This window comes from Neolamprologus brichardi, chromosome 1 (assembly GCF_056152115.1).
Source record: "Neolamprologus brichardi isolate AB-2024 chromosome 1, ASM5615211v1, whole genome shotgun sequence".
In the NCBI taxonomy this organism is placed as follows: Eukaryota; Metazoa; Chordata; class Actinopteri; order Cichliformes; family Cichlidae; genus Neolamprologus; species Neolamprologus brichardi.
The window spans coordinates 38,127,737-38,149,953 of record NC_142104.1 but is presented as its reverse complement, the minus strand read 5'-3'; the positions used below and the strand labels follow the sequence as shown (position 1 = coordinate 38,149,953).

General features: G+C 38.5%; 1 protein-coding gene across 1 annotated transcript; it reads left to right on the top strand.

Moving 5' to 3' along the window:
• The first annotated feature begins 1,296 nt into the window (after window positions 1-1,296).
• nherf4a (NHERF family PDZ scaffold protein 4a) lies at window positions 1,297-18,447 on the top strand. The gene is made up of 8 exons (XM_087841729.1): window positions 1,297-1,378; window positions 3,190-3,215; window positions 5,541-5,602; window positions 5,697-5,896; window positions 8,652-8,723; window positions 9,600-9,732; window positions 10,075-10,506; window positions 18,194-18,447. The coding sequence occupies exons 2-8, from the start codon at window positions 3,199-3,201 to the stop codon at window positions 18,445-18,447; spliced, it is 1,170 nt and encodes a 389-aa protein (XP_087697855.1). The 5' UTR covers window positions 1,297-1,378; window positions 3,190-3,198.
• The last annotated feature ends 3,770 nt before the right edge of the window (window positions 18,448-22,217 follow it).

Genomic DNA, 22,217 nt, shown 5'->3' with positions numbered 1-22,217 from the left:
TCAACTCGTCGTGTTTGGAGGAAGAAGAATACTGAGTTGCATCCCAAGAACACCATACCTACTGTGAAGCATGGGGGTGGAAACATCATGCTATGGGGCTGTTTTTCTGCCAAGGGGACAGGACGACTGATCCGTGTTAAGGACAGAATGAATGGGGCCAAGTATCGTGAGATTTTGAGCCAAAACCTCCTTGCATCAGTGAGAACTTTGAAGATGAAACGAGGCTGGGTCTTCCAACATGACAATGATCCAAAACACGCCGCCCGGGCAACAAAGGAGTGGCTCCGTAAGAAGCATTTGAAAGTCCTAGCCAGTCTCCAGACCTCAACCCCATAGAAAATCTGTGGCGGGAGTTGAAAGTCCGTGTTGCTCGGCGACAGCCCCAAAACATCACTGCTCTTGAGAAGATCTGCATGGAGGAATGGGCCAAAATACCAGCTACTGTGTGTGCAAACCTGATAAAGACCTATAGTAAACGTTTGACCTCTGTTATTGCCAACAAAGGTTATGTTACAAAGTATTGAGTTGTATTTTTGTTATTGACCAAATACTTATTTTCCACCCTGATTTACGAATAAATTCTTTACAAATCCTACCATGTGAATTCATGGATTTTTTTTTTTTCACATTCTGTCTCTCACAGTTGAAGTGTACCTCTGGTGCAAATTACTGACCTCTGTCATCATTTTAAGTGGGGGAACTTGCACAATCGGTGGCTGACTAAATACTTTTTTGCCCCACTGTATATGGATATGTATTTACAGTATTGACAGTATTACAGAATTGATGGTGATTCTGAGTGTTTACAGTGTTTTCTTCCTTTAAAGAATAGGCAATGTTATGTTTATTAATAATTAAAATGTTATTTTACATTAGATGTGTTAATTCATATGCTGATTTTGCAATTGTATCAATATTTTATTATCTAAAAACAGGAGTAAAATTCTGTAAAATCCACAGGAAGACTACTGTTCAATTACAATTACATTATATATATATATATATATATATATATATATATATAATGATAATCAAGAATTTATTTGAAAACATGTTGCAGGATGTATTGCTTTGGAATAATCAAATTTATTTATTTGGTTTGAGTTATTTATTTATTTGGTCCTCCACAGTGAACAGCAGTGCCATAGAGTGGTAAAGGTGCATTATGTTGTCTTTTCCATTGCAATGTATCACACTCTGCACACAGACCTCTTGAGGCGTGTCATGAAGTAAATGTTTAACCATCATGGCTAAGCAGAAAGCAGTCAGTATCTTAGGTTTTTATTATCTGTCTGTTGTGAACCTTGTCCGTCCACAGTGCCTTAGTCTGAGCAGATATAAATGCCAAGCACACAGAACTTCATGAGGTCCTTAAAAGGTAGGGTTTATTTTCTGCTTCTCAAACATATGACTGTTCGTGATTTGAATATTCAAATGTGTACACATGCACTCCTTAGTTACGGCATAATTCCTCTGCGTGAAATGTCATAGCAGTGATGGTAAGCCAGTTTACTTTTGTTTTGTTTTTTACGGTAAGTGTTTTATGCATAATTATCATTGTGGTGGATTGTGTTTTTCAAAATGCTATGGTATATATTGCTGTCAATATAAAACCACACACTAACTTCAGCTATGTTCTTCCTGGTTAAACATTGCCTTTCACTATTTGAAAAAATAAATCCACAGGCAGGATATTTTTGTGTGTGAGCACACACACACACGCATGTGTGTGTGCACACAACTACACACACAAAGTTGGATTTGAAGAGTATTGTGAAATATTGACACAAAAGACCATGTTTCTGGGAGGTCATTTCCACTACCCTTTCTTTAAACATAATGAATGAATTGCATTAAAGAGAACGGAGAATGAGAATGTACTCATTTGCACATTAAAAAAGTTAATGTTTTAAGGGTTCAAGCAACATTCCGTCCTTCACGGTTTATGCTATATCCAGAATCAGTGACTGGCTTAATCAATGTTTATATGAGAAATAACTTGCATTTTTATTAAAAATGTGTTTATTATGCTTTCATATGCCACAATGCAACGGACACAACTGACATATATTGCATTTTTTCCTTTTTGAATTAAGTTTTGCTACTATGCAGTTGAAACTATGCAGTTTTCCAGCTATGCAGTGGCAAAACAAGTACAGCATGTACATGTCAAAACAGGCAGACAGGAGAGGGTAGACAAAAATCGTATTCACTAATTATCATGAATCTAACTTTATAATGATTGATGATGGGTTTTTATTAGTGATTAAAAAAAAGAGTTAAGTTGAGTTAAGTTGTGTTATCCTTTCTATAGCAGGTGATAGATGAAAAAAAATAAACCATATATAATATAATGTGTGGCCTTGTTTGGCCACCTCATACAGCCAGAATAGCCATGGTGGTGGAGTGGTTAGTGCTGCTGCTTGAAGGTTCGTAGTTGAGGCTTTTTTTTTTTTTTTTTTTGAGTGGCACTACATGCTCTCCCAGTGCCTGAGTGTTTTTTTCTTTTTCTTTTTGTGATTTAATTCAATTCAATTCAAGTTTTACACTAATAGAGAGAAATTTTAGCAATCAGATGACCCCAATGAGCAAGCAAAAATGCGTACTCTATTTATCAACATCAAATATTGATAAACTATATTTATCAGTATCAAAGCTTTATCATAAGTTTTAAGTCTAATTAGTAGAGAGGGTGTCTGCCTCCCGAAACCAAACTGGGAGCTGGTTCCACAGAAGAGGGGCCTGAAAGCTGAAGTGTCTGCCTCCCATTCTACTTTTACCAACCAACTGAAACCAACTTCTACCAGTTTACTGTGAAAGGACAGAGGTTTTCACAATGCACATGTTGAAACCACCAGAAAAAAGCAGCTGGCCCTTCAGCTTAATCAGCTCCAGTCAATGTTAACAGGTGACAGGCACACTCATATAACAGAGCTAGAGTCACTAGTCAGATTGAAACAGCAACAATAGCAAAGTGTGACCACAGGATGGCGGTAATTTAATGTAATGCAATGTATGATATGAAAGGAGGGACTTTGGTCCCTCTTTATTTATGTCTGTTTTTAGATATGACAAGGTAAGTACTGCTTGCCATGGTTGTCCTGAAAAGTGAATAATATAATGAGAATTCATTATATCCACAAACTAAAACAGATGTATCTACATGTTGTGTCACTGTTTCTCCTTCAGGTGGCCAGAATGCACAGAAATCCACAGTAAGTTCTCCTTTTGACCCACTAGAATCTTTTATGCCTTGCGATGAACATGAGCTGCCTTTTTTTTCAAAATGTTGTTGTAGGTTGTGTTTAAATAAATACATTATTTCTGATTTTTGTCTCCAACTTGATTGCTTGTTGCAATTCAGAAAACCCTTAATATCATGCAGCAATTAAATAAATTTGTCTATTTGTCTCTAAATAAATACCAGTCCACCTGCTGAGACTAAAGATTGTCAAATGGTAATGATAAATAGACTGTCTCTTGAATAGCAGTACTCTGACTCGTTTTTATACAACACCTGAGGACTTTTTCTATGCTTCTTCTGCCTAACGTGTGAATTTAGCAGCCAGGGATTGAAGCACTAACCTTCCAACTAGTAGACGCTCTACCTCCTGAGCCAAGTGAAGCCAAAACATCTCTATCCCCCACTGGTATCTGGCTGGCCCCTCCTATGTTAGTGGAGGCAAGAGTTGTTAAACTAAAAAAAAGTGAATGTGAGCGAGTGAGTTCTCCTCAGATATGTTTTTGCAAAATTCCTTTTTTGCCATTACTTCTTAACATGCTGTTATGGGTTCAAAGAGTTATCATTACTGTAATTTTACTATGAGTATTATACTATAACAGTAACAGGGCGGACACCTTCTTGAGCTTATATGATTATTTAGTAACAATGTGTTTCTATCTCTCTCCACAAGTCAATGGACAGTAACACTAAAATAAAATTTGGAATAAATAATGTTGCTGCTGTTAAACTTAAACAGTCCATTATTAAACACAGTACTTAACGCAGTAATAACCAAAGGTAATATTTTATTTTAATTTTACCGTCATGTAGAGTTAATGTGTGTGAGTGCATAATAAAACTTAAACATTTCAGATTTTTTCATATCATCCTCAGTCTTACCCTAAAATCTCTAAAAACATTTTCAAGATATTTCATCAGAGCCATCTCTACTCACAAAACAACTGATGAATAGTCCCATGTATTTAAGCTCCATTGGGAGATGTCTCATTGGAGGTGGTTCTGAGGGTTAATATGCAAATTATCACATGAGCCAGTGTGTAAAATAAATCATGGATTACCATCTGTGAAACATTGCCCCAGTCCCCCATTATGTGAGCCATCAAGATCACGTGAGGTAAGGTGTGGATTGAAATGACAGGGCAGTGATGTCAAGATTACATTGTAGTTGGCTGACAGCTAGTGTTGTAAGCCACCACCTGTGTTCGATGTTGGTCATTCATCATGGACATAGATAGACTCCTTTACTTTACCGCTTTCAAACCATCAGTGTTCAAAATATAAACACTGGCATCCTCAAAGGATTGGCCTTTCTCCTTTCAGCTGAGTTTTGTCTTGTTGTGCCATGTGTTAAGTGCTTTCCTCATTTATTTCTTCTGCCTTTGAGGGAATGTTCTCTGTTGGTGCGTTAGAGTCCTGACCCCCCCAAGTTTGTGTTATAATGTTTGGTGTGAGTCAAAGACTACTGAGCTGTGTCTGTGGGATTTTGGTAAACTTGAATGCTGAGGCTGGGGTTCTCCTCAGCACAGTCCAGGAGTGGTAACCTATATTCAAAGGATACCTTTGTCTACTTGGTTCAAGCACCTTTAGGTGGTTGTTGTTGTGATTTGGAGAAACACAAACAAAATGGAACTGAAATCAATTGAAGTGATTTTGTTTTGTTCCTCTGAGGAGCCCAAAGATTTACTTTTCACTTTCTCTATGTAAAGATTGACTGTGAAGGGTGGCTGTAGCTCAGGAGATAGAGCAAGTCATCTACTGATCAGAAGGTTGATGGTTTGATCCCTGGCTGCTCCAGCATGCTAAATATCACTGGGTTGCTACACAAGCTCCAAGTTGTTCTCCCATGCAAGTGTGTGAATGTTAGATAGAAAACACTTATGTAGGAAAAGCATAATAAACTGTTTGGGTGAATGAGGCAAGTTGTATAAAGCTCTTTGACTGCTCAGGTAGATTAGAATAGCTGTATATAAGAACCAGTCCATTAACCATTGCAATGGGTGACACTATTGGACTTCAATGCAGAATTGTCCAATTTGGTATAGCAATATTATAATTGGGAGTGAACAGGAATATTATACATAATAAATCTTGCTGTTAATCAGTGTAACTAGATGTGTTTTTTTATGTTAAATAGTCAACATAAGAAAATGCATATATACCTTCTGTAAAATATCTGTACAATGAGAGCATGTTCTGCTGTAAACAGGCCTTCTCTGTGCTAGTTTTTTATATGAAAATGTATTGTATGCTTTTAAAATTGGAGTTTTAAATTGACTCTAATATCTCCTTACATCAGTTTTACCTTTAATCCAAAGGAAGGGATTGACAACCCAGCTCTGGTCATGACTGATGATCCTGGTGAGATGTACACATCTTTACAGACAAAACATTTCATAATACCCTCCCGCTTCCTACTAGTTGTTGATTTTTTTTCCTGTGTTTGCAAAGCCAGATCCAAGCGTGGTGCCGAGACTGTGCCACCTGAAGCGTTCAGAGGGCCAAAGCTTTGGCTTTCATCTGTGTATGTACAGTCAGGGTTTTGAGATCACAGATCTGGATCCATGGAGTCCTGCAGAGCACAGTGGCCTGAAGGATGGAGATCGAGTACTGGAGGTGAATGAGGAATATGTGGTCAACATGGATTTTAGCAGGGTTAGTATCTAGAATTTGTCCAATATGATAGTGGGTACAATGGTGGTTAGTGGTGTTACTCAAAGCAAGCAGTGTTTACTCACAGCAAGCAGGTGTTTGTAGCCTCCTAGGGGCCTTCTGTAGAGTTAGCATGCTCTCCTTTTGCCAAAGGCATGGATTTTAGTATCGTTAGTGATTCTGAATTGTCCAACTGTTTAGATGTGAAACCTGAGTATTGACAACCTCCTTGCCTTATACCAGCTGAGAAAGGCAAAGAGCCTGGCTAGATAGGGTTATGAGTGGCTGAAACCATAATTTTGCTTTCAAGAAAATGGAAGGATGGTTTCATGGTGAGGTTTTTGCATTGTGTGTTGCATTTTTTTTTAAAAACAACAGACATTCTGCAAAACAGCTTGTCCTTTCTTACAGTGCATACTTACTGTACTGCAATTACATTTTTTCTTGACTTTCCATCCTTTAGAATGTGATAAATTCTATATTATTTGACATTGTTTGACATTGTCACATACTATCCCATATGGAAAAGAAATAGTAAAAACTTATAAAAGACTTGCATAAGATGTGGCCTACTTCATATAGTGAATCATATAAGGCTTATATGATTTACACAAGAAAGTGGCCACTTTCTCATTACTTTCATATATTGTTTTAGTAAGCATCCAAAACATACAAGTTTCATTTATATAATTTTTCAAGGGATCTTATATCTGTTTTCACTCTTGTATGCTTTTCATATAAGTTTCACACAAGACAGACACAAACTTTATAAGATGTATATATATCTTTTCTATATGGGTATGTAAGAGGTCAATATTAGTTAATCCCAATCAAAAGTTTAAGACCACTAGAAAAATGGCAAAAAATCATATTTTGCAAGGTTGGATCTTAACAAGGTTCCAAGTTGAGCTTCAGCATGCAACAAGAAGACACATTTTTTGACCATGCAATATATTGAAAACAAGAATTAAATTGAAACAGGCTGTTTTACAGCTGATCAAAAGTTTAGGACCACATGCCTTTAAAAGGCCAATTCTGTGCAAAAATGTGGATTCATTGTCACATTCTCAGGTAGTCACACTGTCAGGACGTTCCAATGGCAAAGCAAAAAAAAAAAACCTTCCCTTTTTGAATGTGGCCGGGTTGTCGAACTGCAGAAGCAGGGTGTCTTACAGTGCGTCATCGCTGCTTAGGTGGGACGCTGTAAGACAGTCGTTTGGAATTTCTTAAATGATCCTGAGGGTTATGGAACAAAAAAGTCATGTAGAAGATTTTACCAGCACTGAGCTGGAGGATCCAATTGGCTGTCTGTCAAGACACTGGACCTAGACCCAAATTAAGGCTGGTACTGGTGCCGACTGCAGCCTCATAACCATCAGACGGCATCTGAGACTGAAAAGCTTCAAAAACAAAAAAACGTCTTCAAAGGCCTTGTCTCCTTGAACAACACAGAACTGACCATTTGGACTTTACACCAAACATGGTACATTAAAAGGTGGAAGAAAGTTTCATTCTCTGATGAGAAAAAATTTAACCTTGATGGTCCTGATTTCCAACATTACTGGCACGACAAACAGATAGAGATGTTTTCTATGCACCACAGTGCAGGGGGCAGCATAATGGTCTGGGGTGCTTTTTCCTTCAGTGGAACAATGGAGCTTCAGGAGGTGCAGGGGCGTCAAACAGCTGCTGGCTATGTCCAGATGTTGAAGAGAACATCCCTCATAACTGAGGGCTCTCATCTGTGTGGTAACAACTGGGCTTTTCAACAGGACAATGATACAGTACACAATGCCCGCAGGACAAGGGACTTCTTCCAGTAGAATACCATCACTCTTTTGGACCATCTTGCATGTTCCCCTGATCTAAATCCAATTGAGTTGCTTTGGGGAGTGGATGTAAAGGGAATGTGAATGCTAGATACTTTAGAAACCACTTAGGTATAAGTGATATGTGTAGATAGATATGTGTATAAAATATGTGCCCAAGGATACTTTGGACACATACTGGTGTAGCGAATAATTGAACCAACAGGTTTCCAATTAGGTGATACCCTGCTCCACCCCCTGAGTTATAGCAACACAAGGTTATTAATCTCTGGCTGTCTTCCACAGCATGTCTTCTATCCTTTCTTCCTTCTCTCACCGGTTGGGTGATGGCCACCCCTCTCTAAGCCTGGTTCTGCTGGAGGTTTCTTCCTTCTTAAAAGGGAGTTTTTCCTTCACACTGTCACCAAAGTGCTTGCTCATAAGGTGTCATATGATTGTTGGGTTTTTCTCTTTATGTATTATTGTAGGGTCTACCTTACAATATAAAGCACCTTGAGGCAACTGTTGCTGTGATTTGGCGCTGTATAAATAAAACTGAATTGAACTGAATTCATTCCAATATGTTTCAAAGTCTCTGAAGAATGTTTTTAGGATCTTCTTGATTCTATGCCATGACTGATTGGGGGAATTAGCAGTCCAACCTACTACTAGTAAGATGTAATTAATTAAATGCCTGGTAAGTTTACGACTTCATAAAGTTTCACAGAGAATGAATTTTAGTTGAAAAGGTTCATGCTGACCATTTGGGGCCTTCCAGTCTTCTGTGCTTTTTGTGGTAAAACTGATTTCATGGAAACTCTTGAAATTCAGTCTGAAGTAAAATGGAATAATTGATAAAAACATTATTAGGACAGGCTTAAACTGTTTTAATGGATGAAAGAGTAAGTTTATCATGTGTCTATGATTATCTCTCTGCAATTATCTAACAGGTTGTGAGACAGATCCAGTCATGTGGCTTACACCTATTTCTTCTGGTGCTGAAGAGGGAAGAGTATGAATGGGTATGAGAACTGATCTTTCACACAACTATGTTTTATTCAAATCTGATGTCTTATTGGTAACCAGTGATCATAATGCTCAGTGATTAGCATTTAGATCAAGACTAAATGCAGCTATTCTTAAAACATTGACAGCCAGCAACAATCTCATGTTCTAATGCTACTACACATACTGACAATACTGACGATGAGGAACTTTCCAACCTCTCCAGAAATAGTTGTTGATTGCTGAGGAATTAAAGTTAACATTGCAGATGTGTGTACAAGTGTATGATTTTTTTTTAAACCTTTGCACAAAAGCAATTTATTTTCTTTTTTTTGAGAGAGACGGCCTCAGAAAAGAAATAAAGGGTGAGCGCTTCTTGGCTCACATGTCATATTTACTATCAACTACAGGTTGAGGCTTCCGAAAATCTATATTTTAGTCCTATATTTTACTTTAGCCCCCCTCCCCTCCCAATTTTCAACATTTCATCTCTGGCAGCTTAGCTCAGGAGGTAACAATTAGTCCTCCACCAATTGGAAGATTGGAGATTTGATTCCTGGCTATTCCATTAGGGTTATAGCTCTGTTATCAGAAGAAATTTTACAATGTGCTTAACAATGAAGGATAACATGAAAAAACAAAACAAACACAAATTGAAACAGTGGTCCCATCATTGCACAGTTACATGTTGTTTAGATAACAATGGTTATGGTTAACGTGAGGCTAGCAAGCCACTGACGCCAGTTTATTTAACTCAGGTATGTATCTTTGAAGGGTTTTTATTTCTCTGTTTACAACCACCACCACCAATTTTAGATTCTGGAAGAATGAATCCAGAACCACATATTTCGGGTCACAGAATCTTGCAGATGTCTCCTTTCTCCTTTTTCCAGGCAGTGTCTATGGGCGTGGACCTAAAATTCCTGGCCAAAGCCACCAAAGGGGATCGCTGGTCTCGACCCAGGCTATGTCACATCCAAAAACACCCAAAGCATGGCCTAGGAATGACTATTGTCTCAGTCGATGGTATTTATTTTGCTGTCACTATCTGTGACAAGTGCTAACTACTCACAAACAGCTCCCCTGAAGTCACTGTACCTTCTATTTTACAAGAAAGCCATGAAGTTCCAGTGCTAAAGTTCAAACTCAGTTTAGATGAACAGTTTCCCCTGGTTCTAGCCTATGTATTAACCATTAGGACATAGACCAGAACCATCAAATCACAAAAGTGATCTAATGGTTCCCAAAATGTGCAACTATTTAATTATTTCTGCTGATTACTTATAATATACAACAGTTTTGTTTTTTCTTTCATCAAGCATTATTGAGTAGATTTTGACTGTGGACAGACTGTGGATGTGTCAACAGGTGAAAAGAATCAATATATCGTGAGAACAGTTATTGATGGTCCAGCAGAGAAAGCGGGTATCTTCAGTGGTGACAGACTGATCTGGATTAATGGACTGATGGTGTCCACTCTCAGATACTCAGCTCTCACCAGAACTGTACGGATCCTCTTCTCTCAGTCAGAATTGATGTGTGTGCTCTGTTACACTGAATGTGCATTACTGTCTGGTGTGTTTGGCCCTCAGATGAAGAAGAGTGGGGATTCAGTGACAGTGCTTGTTATTGACAGTGACAGTGAGTCATGCTATATCAGAAGGAAAATGCCCATCATGCCTGTGGTGGCACAAAGCTGCAGCCTCCCCCACAATGCTAAGACCATGAATCTCGTGAAGGGAAGTGATGGATATGGCTTCCTGTTGAAGCAAGAAAAGCTGGCAAGCACACAACAAAAAGGTGAGAGACATATTAATGGAACGATTACATCCTTACAGAGAGAAACACATACTATTTAGACAAAGCTTCTTAAGTTTATGAAAGGATAAAGGGTCCCACTTTATTTTCAATTGAACTGATTTCAATTCAGCTTTATTTATATAGTACGGAGCCTCGCAGGGGACATGGGAGAAAAAAAAAATTAAGACGGACTTTTGCGAGATCCCGAGTTTGTTTTGTGAGATTTTGCAAAACCTTTGCGGGCCAGTGGACACTTTTTCAATAATGAGGATGTAGACATCATGGACAGGGAAAAACGCTGGTTTGAGCAGGGAATCAAGGATGCCATTTATGTGAAAAGGGAGGCGTAAGGATACATCTGTCACCATCTCACAATGCTTTGCTTGCAGCCATTCTTCAGCTCTCTATGAATGGATCAATGATCAATGGTCTTGTTGATCAATGGTCATGACAATTTGCATATTAATGATCAAGAAACTGACCTTGACAGTCCATTGTTCATCAGTGGTGCTAGTTTCAGTCATTGTGCAAAGGTACTGTGTATAAGGCTGGGGAAACCTGCAGTCAGCTGAGACTGATGAAGTCACTTGGATCAGTGATAAAACCTTTCTCCCACTGAAATTGCTATGTCCAGATGAACAGAATCACCTTTTGGGGATTTACTTACCTGGATGATTGAGCATGCATCAGGACATCAGAAAGCTTGCTTATCAAGTCGCAGTAACAGATAATATCAAACACCATGGGATGAGAAACAGATGGCAGGGCCTGACTGGTTCATAAGGTTTGTGAAGCTGAACCCCAGCCAGGGCGGGGGTGGGCACTTAAATGATACTTATATAACTAACCTACTCTAAGCAAATGCTGATTTTGTTCTAATCTTTGAAATCTTCTAAAATATATACTCTAACCAGACAAAAATGAGCAGAGAAAAAAACTAAATCCAAAAATCCTAAATCCAATTAAAGCTGCAAGCAGCTTTGGAAGGGCCCTCGCACCCAGCCATGCCCAACAGGTGGCGATGGAGATTACCGTTCGATCTAATGTCACACTCAAGCATATAATGTATTGCACCACCAGTCAAAATGTCATCTAGATCAATGACGATTTTAGCTTTTTGTACACTTCCTCTTTCCACAAAATGGTGCTCTAACCATTGCTGACAAATGGCACATCAGTCCGTTTGAGGCGCGACTGTCATAGTGCCTGTGAAGTGTGAGAGGGATTGGACAATGTGTCTTTGAGTTATAGCAGTTTTGTGCTTCTTGGCAAATGATTGAAACTCGACGTGCGGCCACGACTGCCCGTTTCATGAAACATGAAAAGCTTCGCATTTTAACATGACTAAGATCTCTTGATTCCACTCAGCGCAGATTAAGTTGATCTGGTGAAATTCCAAGGAGATGTTCATTAGAGTACGAGGCCTTAAAACTGTGAACAAACGTTGACATGTTCAATTAAAAATGGCTGGCTTTCTGTTGGATGGGAAACACTGCTCCAAGAGACTTTTTTGTATATCTTGATATCTTACATCAGGCTGCTAAATTTTAGACTCAGAAATTTTGTAGGGGGCGCTGCGGCATCATTTTGCAATATTCCATGAAAAGAATCACATAACAAGAAAGCCTTCTTCACATTGGAGCAGTGATGGGATTTCCGGCTCTTTTTAGAGAACCGGCTCTTTCGGTTCGGCTCACTAAAAAGAGCCGACTCTGAACCGGCTCTGAACCGGCTCTTCAGGTTGTTTTGTTGCTTTAATTAATTTATTATTAACAATAATATAAAATTATGCACAAAAGGAATTACTAATGTACAAAAAAGTGGTTTTATTTATATATGTTTATATATAAATATATGTGGTGGCCCCTAGAGACAAAACACATTTCTAGCATGAACTGAACTTCCAAAACAGAGCTACCTAGATCACTTAAATTACACAATTGAAAGCATATTTGTATTGTTTGTGTATTTATACACAATCACTCATATATATTCAAATAATAAATTTAAAAAAAAGTTAATTTACCTGTTACTACCACACATCAAATCCGGTTGTTGGTACTTGCTGGCTTGTGTAGCCACTAGGTGACAAAAGCTCAACACTGCGCCTATCATCCTGGAGCACTTCTGTTGTGTTTTGTACGTGTTTTGAGTTTTTATGTGCTTCTGAGTTTTTATGTGCTTTGGAGTTTTTACGTGTTTTGGAGTTTGTACGTGCTTCAGAGTTCGTACGTGATTTGAAGTTTGGATGTGCTTTGTCTCTAGGGGCCACCGTAAATATGCTTTTATTTATTTAATCCACGTAAAATGTAATAAATAAATCATATAATACAAAAAACAACTATTCACATTTCAACTTTTAACTATTTAAATTTTCAGCTTTTTCCTTTAAAAAAATTTAAATTCTTATTTAAATTCTCTGTCATATGGACCTGCATGAATAAACTTTCTGAATCCTTTATCATCTGCAACTGAAAATAGTTGTGGATGATTACTATACCTTTCTAATGTGACGTTGTTGTCTCTGGCTCTTTCTCTGTCTCTCCCTCCCGCTCTGTTCCTGTGCTACTGAGTGTAACTACCACCCCTCCCCCCTCTGCCCAGCGTAAAGCACAAGGCTTGCATGCGAAGTGAAGCGGAAAAAAAGTGCGAGAAAGAAAAAAAAAAACAAAACCACGGCTCGCGATAAGGGGCCGGCTCGTGTCGTTCACGTCAAAGATCCGGCTCCAAGATCCATTTCGTTCGTGACCGACACATCACTACATTGGAGGTGTGTGCCATATTTAGTGACTTTTCAAGCTTTCCAACCCCTCCGTCAAAAGCTTAGAAGAGTTAAAAGAGAGAGGCCTAATTTTTAATAATCCACATTCAACTGTTTTACTCTTTGGCGCAGCTGTGGATATTCTATTGTTCTTTCTTTGTGATTTTTTTATGCTTAAATTGTTTGATGACAGAAGAAGAGAAGCTGCAGAGAGATGTGTAAGACTGTAAGTCTGCTTCCTGGTCCCAATTCTGGATAGTCACGTTTTGGCAGGTTTAATAAATTTGGCCATATTTTGAGAAACCTAGAGCTGCTCTGTGGGAAGGATACTGTTGAACCTAATGGTCTTACCTATAAAACCCAAATTGTTTCTTGGAAACGACTCAGACAGACAGCAGTTAAGGAGAACATGCAGCTAAACATGTCACTCCTGATCTGATTGGGGAGGGCACCAGAGAAAAATACATAGTCTGAGATTGTTTTAGCAAAGTTACACACCAATTTAATATTAGTTTTAGTGATCTATGATTGATGTAACCAGGTGTCATTACTGCTAACATGAATTCTAATTTTACAAAATCTACCTTTACATTTAGCCAGCAACTTCATGGTTCCTTCAGCCTCACCTGCTCTGGAAACCTGGAACAGAATTGCCAATAAACAGAGTTTGTTCCTGGCCTTAAGTTAGATTGGCTATAGGGTTTTTCAAGGGTGCGGAGCCAGGTTTCCAATTCAGTGATCCTGACCTTCAGAGCAGTAAACAGGCTTTATTTAATTCACGTATTGTACAAGGAGGCCAAAGAGTAGCTAAACATCTCACAGACTGAGCAGGACGATGCAGGAAGAACAGTTGAAGAAGCCATGCTGCTAGCAAGCCAGCTACAAGCTAAGCTAAACTAGCAAATACCTAGACACAGTAAATGAATACTGTGAATATAATTAGGGCTCAGTAGTTGGGCGTCTGCCATTTTTTCTGTTATTTTTTCTCTGATGCTCTTCAGTTCCATTCTTAGAAAGCACAAAACTACTTTCCTTTGTTCTCTCTTCATCTGAATATGGAAGGATGTCTACTTTATACAGACTTGGATACAAACTGAGTGTCTTGAGGAACTAAAAGCACTGACAGCTCTGAACGTCCTGAATTTTAATGAAAACATAGGTTATTGTATTTGGTCCTGCTGTTGCACTGTTGGGTCCTTTCCTGTACACATGGACCCTAGACAGTAATTTTAGATGTGACAGTCTAAAATTACTGTCAGTCTAAAATTACTGTGGCTTTCTGTGCAGTGGTGAAATGCAGTTTCTTTCAGCTGAGGCAACTGATAAAGATAAAACAAAAACATTGTGTTGAAAGATCACTTTAAAATAATGCCTTTATCACAGCTCGGTTGGATTACTGCATCTCTTTGTGTTTGGGAAGTTGCTGTAGCACAGGAGGAAGAGCAGGTCATCTACCAGGGCCATCTATAGGGTTTTGAATGCTTACAAAGAGTAGAACAGCGCTATACAAGAACCAGTCCATTTGGTGCTAGCCAGTCCTCCCTGCAGCTGGTGCCACATGACTTTTAACTGGAACATATAAGAGAGACTATATTACTCTGGTTCTTAACCCTTTAAAACCGGTAGGAGCGGGCACGCTCTGTTTTGCGCAGTGTTGGGAAGGTTACTTTTAAAATGTATTCCATTACAGAATACAGATTACATGCCCCAACATGTATTCTGTAACGTATTCCGTTACGTTACTCAATGAGAGTAACGTATTCTGAATACTTTGGATTACTTAATATATTATCATGCTTTTTACAACTACATGAATGTACTATTGCTGTGATTTATTACTGTTACTGAAGGTCCGCGGCTCCGAACCGTAGTAAAGGGACCTCTGGCTAATACGGTGGGTTCTGTGTCGGCTCGTAGCCGAAAACTAGCTTTACTTTGTTGTCTGGATCAACTTTGCTAGCAGAGACAGAGAGAGGCGTTGAAAGGCTGCTCCAACATAACTTGTTGTTTTTGGAGGAAAACACGAACACGGTGTACAGTCGAGTCTTAATAGTTTACTTACAACTGGGCTCGTCAGGCTCTCTTCTTGGCTGCAGTGGTTATTATTATATTTACATGCTTCTAGCTCCCGTTTCTGCTCGATGACAGCTCGTACTTTTCCTTTTTCTCCCTCCTCGCTCACAGACACATAACGTGTATGGCAGTCCATTCTCCCTGCAGCACGGACTACGCTGCCCATGATGCTACATTCTTTAGAGCTATACCTGTAGCATTCTGCCTGTTAGCTTAGCACAACAACAACAGGCGCTCTCTCACCCAGGAAACACACAGAGAGAGAGCGTCCAGTGTTGCCAACTCCTCAGTAAGGAAAATTGCTATTGGCTGTCCTAAAAGTCGCTAGAAGTCACCAAATGACGTCATCACCTAATTTGCATAATTTGTCATGCTAATGTAATTGTAACCTACGTTGTTGGAGAGAGAAATAACGTTGTGGAAGAGACATAAAGTGAGTAAAAAACGTCCTAAATGCATTTAGAATTTATTTAGAACTACAAATTAAATTTCTTTTAGCAATTATTGTTTTTTTTAATGTCACAATTCCAACCCTGCTCCTTTATTCGGGCCTGGACCGGCAAAAGTGACCTGAAATTGGCACTCTGGTGGAGTTACTTTGTGTGTGTTTATAAGTAGTTTTAAACCTTGTGATCCACAAAACAGCATAACAGTAAAGGAAGAACTGACTGCGTTACAGTCAGTGCGGAGCAGAGGCTTCGCTCATGCGCGATTCATTTGCCGTTTGGACGCACAGGTGTGAAGATCACCTGCCCTGATAGCAGCTGGGGGAGGACTATCCTCCACCCGTGAGCGCTTTGGCACGGGTGAGGCGCCCACGGCAGCACCTCTGCTTGTTGAGAGTAAGAGCGATACGCGCCTTCACCTCAAAAAGTCGTCATAAATAAGTCTCCAATAATACCAGAAAAAGTCGCCAGATTTGTCGCTAGTCGCTTTTTAGAAAAAGAGTCGCTAAGGGGGTCTGAAAACTCGCTAAATATAGCGACAAAGTCGCTAAGTTGGCAACACTGAGAGCGTCACCCTGTAACCATGGCAACCGTAACGCTGCCGCCTGGAACAACAGAACGTAGCTGTCAAACAAAACCCAAACAGTCCTGACCCGCCACAATATGAAACAGGGAAGTACCGCCGTGTAATCCATTTATTTCAACAAAGTAACTGTATTCTAAATACCACCTTTTTAAACGGTAACTGTAACGGAATACAGTTACTCATATTTTGTATTTTAAATACGTAACGGCGGTACATGTATTCCGTTACTCCCCAACACTGGTTTTGCGTAACTATTTTTAAATCCCGGTAGCTCTGCAACCACGTGAGCTAGCGCAATATTTTTTTTTGCATATGAAACCTGAGGAGTTGTACTTACATCTTATGCCATCAGCTTGTCCTAAGTCACAGTTTCCTTCCACATATAGCTTTGCAAAAACTGCATAAAAAGCGCTTGCAGCAACAAAAACATAATATTCCAGAAACACGCTTTGCCGATCCGATCAGCTGTTTGTAACACTTCCTACATTGGATTAGATGGCAGCGCGAACGATCGCATGTCCGCCATGACCTGCCCGAAACCGGAAGTGACGTCATTTTCGCGGAAATGTAGTTTTTTATGGTCCGGGCCTCAATGAGCCTATACTGGTGTTTTTAAAAGTTATGTTTGACTTTATGACTTTCTGTATCGTTTCCGGGATGCTTAGGACTCATATTGCACTGCTGGAAATAGTTTATTTTGATGCATATGCTGCTTTTTTGCAAATTTGCACTATAATATTTATTTTCGTTTTTCCTGCAGTGTATAAAAATTGGTGTATTTCAAAAATAAAACTATGAAGACACTCAAAATAAATTTCCTGTGGTGGGAAACTATTTTGTGCAACTTTTTTGTATTTACAGTTTTGAGGGATAAGCCTCTTAAATTTCTCTAACTAGAAATATATGTTAAAAAAACAAAAACGATTTTCAAATTTTTTGTAGTTTATTGCACTTTTTTGCAATTTATGTAATCACTGTGCACTTAATTCCTACATATTATTAAAATCTAGGCTGTAATGGTTGTATTGATGTATAGCAACTTGAAATGCTCCCAAAAATGGCACTACAGCATGTAAAAATATAATATAAGCTCTGGCGGACTTGGTTCTATGGTAGGTCTTAAAGGGTTAAAGCCCTTAAATTCATCCTACTTCTCTGAACTAATGCACTTGTATTCCCGTCCTGTTCCCTTAGTTCAGTTCACCATCTGCAAGTACACAGTGGACGTTCAAGAGGGACGGGTCTTTTGCTGCTCACAAATTGTGGAAATTACACATTAGACTGACTTGTTAAGACCCACTTCTACTTGGCTTTCAACCCACTGTGACATGTTGATTTTATTAACTCATGTTTAATTGTGTTTTGTACTGTTATTCATGCTTTTATTTTGTCCGGTACTTTTATTTAATATTGCAATTATTGTAATGCTTTTATTCTTACGTTCAACACTTTAAAAACAGAAAACACTAACCAAAGTGCTTTACAAAAAAGTTGCTTGTCTTTGTGCCTCTGATGACTGATCTTCAATCTCATTAGGATAGTGTGCAGTGGGACACTTGGAGGGCAGACTGTCAGCTGCCCAACTAATCAGAATTAGAAGTCATACTTTTGTTTCCTTTACTGTAATTCACTGCTGGTGGGCGAGACAGGCTGTTTGGAAGATGGAGCTAAGCCTTGCCCAGGCTTAACTATCTATACAAAGTATATCAAGATGTAATCCAGATGTAATCAATTCATATATTTCTCAAAGTTAGGAATATATAAATATATTTCAGGAAACATTAGTAATAAATCTAATAATAATCTTCTGTGACCCTGCAGTTCATGTGCTGAGAGAAGTGGATGTGGGGAGTCCAGCTCAGGGTGCAAGAATGGAGGATGGAGACCTGCTGCTTGCTGTCAATGGGGAACCTATTGAGTCCATGGAGCATGAAGACATTGTTAGAAAGATTAGACAGAGTGGGGATAAAGTCTCACTTACAGCTATATCTATTCCAGGAAGAGGCTTTTACAGAGAGGCAAGTACAATCATATCAATACAGTCACACAAATATAGTATAACACGTAGTGTGTAAGGGGTGAACTGCTTTCTGTTCTCCTGCAGTTAGGCATTTCTCCTCTGTTATTCCATGAAGATTGTTCTCACCACTGCATAAAGAACTGGGAGGATGCTCCTCTAAGAAAACCCACAAAGTATAATCAGTACAGAGAGGAGGCTGACTCTGGTTTCCACTCAGGTTATGTCCCAGAAATGCCAGAAACCGTAAGGATACAGGTAGGACCTCACTGTTTTACTGCAGTTCGACATGAATATGCGAGTCCATGGCATACAGTGTAAAATGTTGAGTCATCATAATGTCTAGAAAGGTGGTATTTAATGGGATTTGCAAAGCTACTAATGCTTTGTGAATATTTAGATGTTTCTAAATGTGCAATTTTGCTTGCAATACATGTTTAACAGACCCTACTCACATTATGCGTTTCTACTAAGGCACTCAAAGCAGTCCCTCATTCACCCAATCACACACACATTCATGCATCTATGCCTAAACACTTTTCAACATTCACACACTCACACCTTAGTTGCCCAAAGTAGATGCATGGATATGCATCAATTAAAGAAAAAGGTTGTTGTCATTTAAATTTTTTATTGCATTGAACAAAACAAAAATTCCAGTAGATTAACTAAATATAAACATTTTTTTTTTGTCCCATGTATCCCAGGAGAATTTACTTTGAAATTTACCATAACACACAAAATAAGCTTGGGAACAGAACAGAAGGATCTGAATTTAAATGATATTCAGTGGTACTCTCCCTCCCTCTAGTCATCTCATGTTTACAACTGCAGTTACAATTGATATTTATATCAACATGAAAACAATTGTATTTGCTGTTATGGACACATTTGTATATACATCCTATATTTTTTTCTGTTTATATACATTCTTTTTTGTTAACTTTAATTTTATTCTTCTTTTGCACTAAAAGAACTGTTCTAACTCTCAAATGTGTGGTTGAAAGTAGATGTAAGTAAGCTTGAGTTGAAATGGTGTCCCGCAAAATCTTTAGATAGCCTGGAACCATAGTTTGCTCTACTAGAGAAAAGCCTTCTGTAAAGCTGCGGCATCTCATTCATCACTGATTAAAAAAAAAATGAGAACAACCCCTTTCTTTTCAGCACTGTAGCCAGGGTCACCAAGAGTCAGCCAAGCATTCCATGAATTTCTTCACAAATAAATTTTTAACCATTAGAGAAAAAATTATTCATAACCATCTGTAGAGGTATTATTAATGCAGATGGTTACTTGAATAAGTATACTGCAGATACATTTTCAAACTAGTTATCTCCAATCTTCGTGAGTTAACTTCATTAAGGGCTTCAATCAAAGCGTCCATGTGTATTAGACCTCTTTCTACAGTTCACAGACATGTGTATTAGACCTCTTTCTACAGTCCTCCTCAAATAAGTCAATACATTTATCTTAAATATGATCAGTCAATCACTATTAAGGGGCCATTTTGAGCTTGGGGCTTCCAGTCCATGTTCCTGTATACTGTGTCAGACTGCCTACTAGCATCTTGCACCCTTGTTATGTGCTGGATTGTCTTAGAGGCATCTTTGCACAGTCTGCACCTTGGGTTTTGCCTGATGTGGTAGACCAAGCATCTATCGAACTTGTGCTTAGAACTTGTTCCTGTGTTGCCATGACTGTCTTTTAGTCCTTCTTTGTTCAGTCATTGGTAGGATTTCTCGATATCAGCTATGTTTTCTATCTGCTAGTGGTACATACCATGCAGGGGCATGTTTTTCTATGATGGTTCTTGTGCTTGCTTGTCTTCTGTCTCGGGTTTCTGCTGCCTGAGGTATTCACTAAGCAGACGATCAGTTGTTGCCATCTTCCTGATGTACTCATGGATCTTTGTCATTTCATCCCGGTTCTATCACTCTCTAGTCATTGGCCTCTGTAAGGAAGAGGACTCCCTTACTACTGTTTATATTATTTGTATAGCACTTTAGGAGCACACCTTTCACTTTATTAAAAGCACATTATCTAGCACTTTATTTAGCATCGCACTGTAAGCATAGATTTGCACATGAAGAACATTTGCACACAAGAAGTTTAATTATTTATTGAATATTAATTGCGTATTTTAAAATCAGTTGGTAGCCTTTGTTCCAGGTGCCGCACAGCTGCTCCTCATCAAGGAATGTGGTGGTTGTCTGTGAGGAGAAAGGAATTGGGATTGAGAGCAAATAAGGTTTACCAGAAAGGAGAACTAATGCAAGTGTGTGAAAATCTAAAAATAATGTGATGCAAAGAAGTGACAAAGATGTGATTACTCACCTTTCTTTCCTGTGCCCGTGTCCTCTCCAGGGTGTTTGGGCAAATGTTTCTCCAGGACTATCTATCTATCTATCTATCTATCGATCTATCTATCGATAGATCGATAGATCGATAGATGGATAAAAGATACTTATTTATATGATTTCAATGATTCACTGTCTTTGGATTGACATTATTTGAAGTTGCTAGTAGGCTGCCCAGTTCAACAGTTTATCTTTAATTCAATTCAGTTCAAGACCATTCAAAAATCAAAAGGAATCTAGATTTGACTCTGGGTTTGTCTTGTAGTACCCTACTGGCCACAGTGAATGCTGCACGGAATCTAGTTACTTCACAAGAGAACTCTCTGAAGATTTAGGTCCATTGACCAAGGTATATTAAGTCCTTCATGGACTGCTCCCCTCATTATGTCTTTGTATACATAATGTCTACAATGTATTCTTGTGATTAAATGCTCTGGTGGTTCATTCTTACCAGGTGACAGCCTGGTGATAATGAACAATATATCTTAAATTGTTAATTGCTAACAATTTTGTTAACAAGATACATTTATTTTTTTTGACAAAATTATATTCATATTAAAGACCACGTTTAAAACATACCATTTGTGATGGCTGTCTCACTTCACTTTTATACTCATTTCTGGCTGAAGAATTGTCTTCTTGCCAAGCTCAAGCCATTATTTATGTTGTTAATGAGATGTTCTAGCATATAAATATAGACAATTTACAAAACTAATTGTGGTTTGCATTGCATTGTGTTTTATGACATTTGCTATATTTTACAGATTTCTGAGAGAACACATTATGTTTACTTGTGATGGAAATGAACAAAAATAGAAGTGACCAAGGCCATCCTGTGGACAGAGCTTAACTTTAAAGAAAGTAAAGATTTAACAGCTGATGAAGATGTGACTGAAAACAACGTCTTCGTCTGGATTCAGGCCTGCTTGGTTATGGGCAGCCTCCCTTTTGATTTGATCATATAATGTGATTTTTGGACACTGAACACCAGATTTGCAACAAAACAGCAGTATTTTACGTCCTTGTAGTTATAAAATCACAAATTACTCATCTCCTGTGTAGTAATTGTGTCATCATGTTTACTGAAAACTGAATAATTACTTCTCTGCAATTGTCACACTTGGCAAAGCTGAGTGGACCAAACTGCATCCACTTCTGACCTGCAGGCCCATTCTTTTTAAATCCCCATGCTGTGCTATCTATATAATATGACAAACTTTAGAATGCACCGTGGATGGGTATACTCCTAGATATTTCATATACGATCTCAAAATATATTATTGTACTGTGTGCCATTGGTGCATAGAGATTCTGTATTTTATTCATTCAGTCCACAGATTTTTGTTTTGTCACCTCAGTTAATTGGAGTCACAAAACCCCCTGAATGTTTTTGTGGTGCTGTTGCCTTCTTTGTGTGCAAATATCTAATAAAAGATCTAATAAATAATAACTTAAGTAGGTTAAATTCACAGT

Bases quoted from the DNA above. Each gene is read 5' to 3' on its own strand.
- nherf4a (XM_087841729.1), top strand. The intron at 8,724-9,599 runs GTATGAGAACTG...TCCTTTTTCCAG, and splicing joins AGAGGGAAGAGTATGAATGG to GCAGTGTCTATGGGCGTGGA. The intron at 9,733-10,074 runs GTATTTATTTTG...ATGTGTCAACAG, and splicing joins GACTATTGTCTCAGTCGATG to GTGAAAAGAATCAATATATC.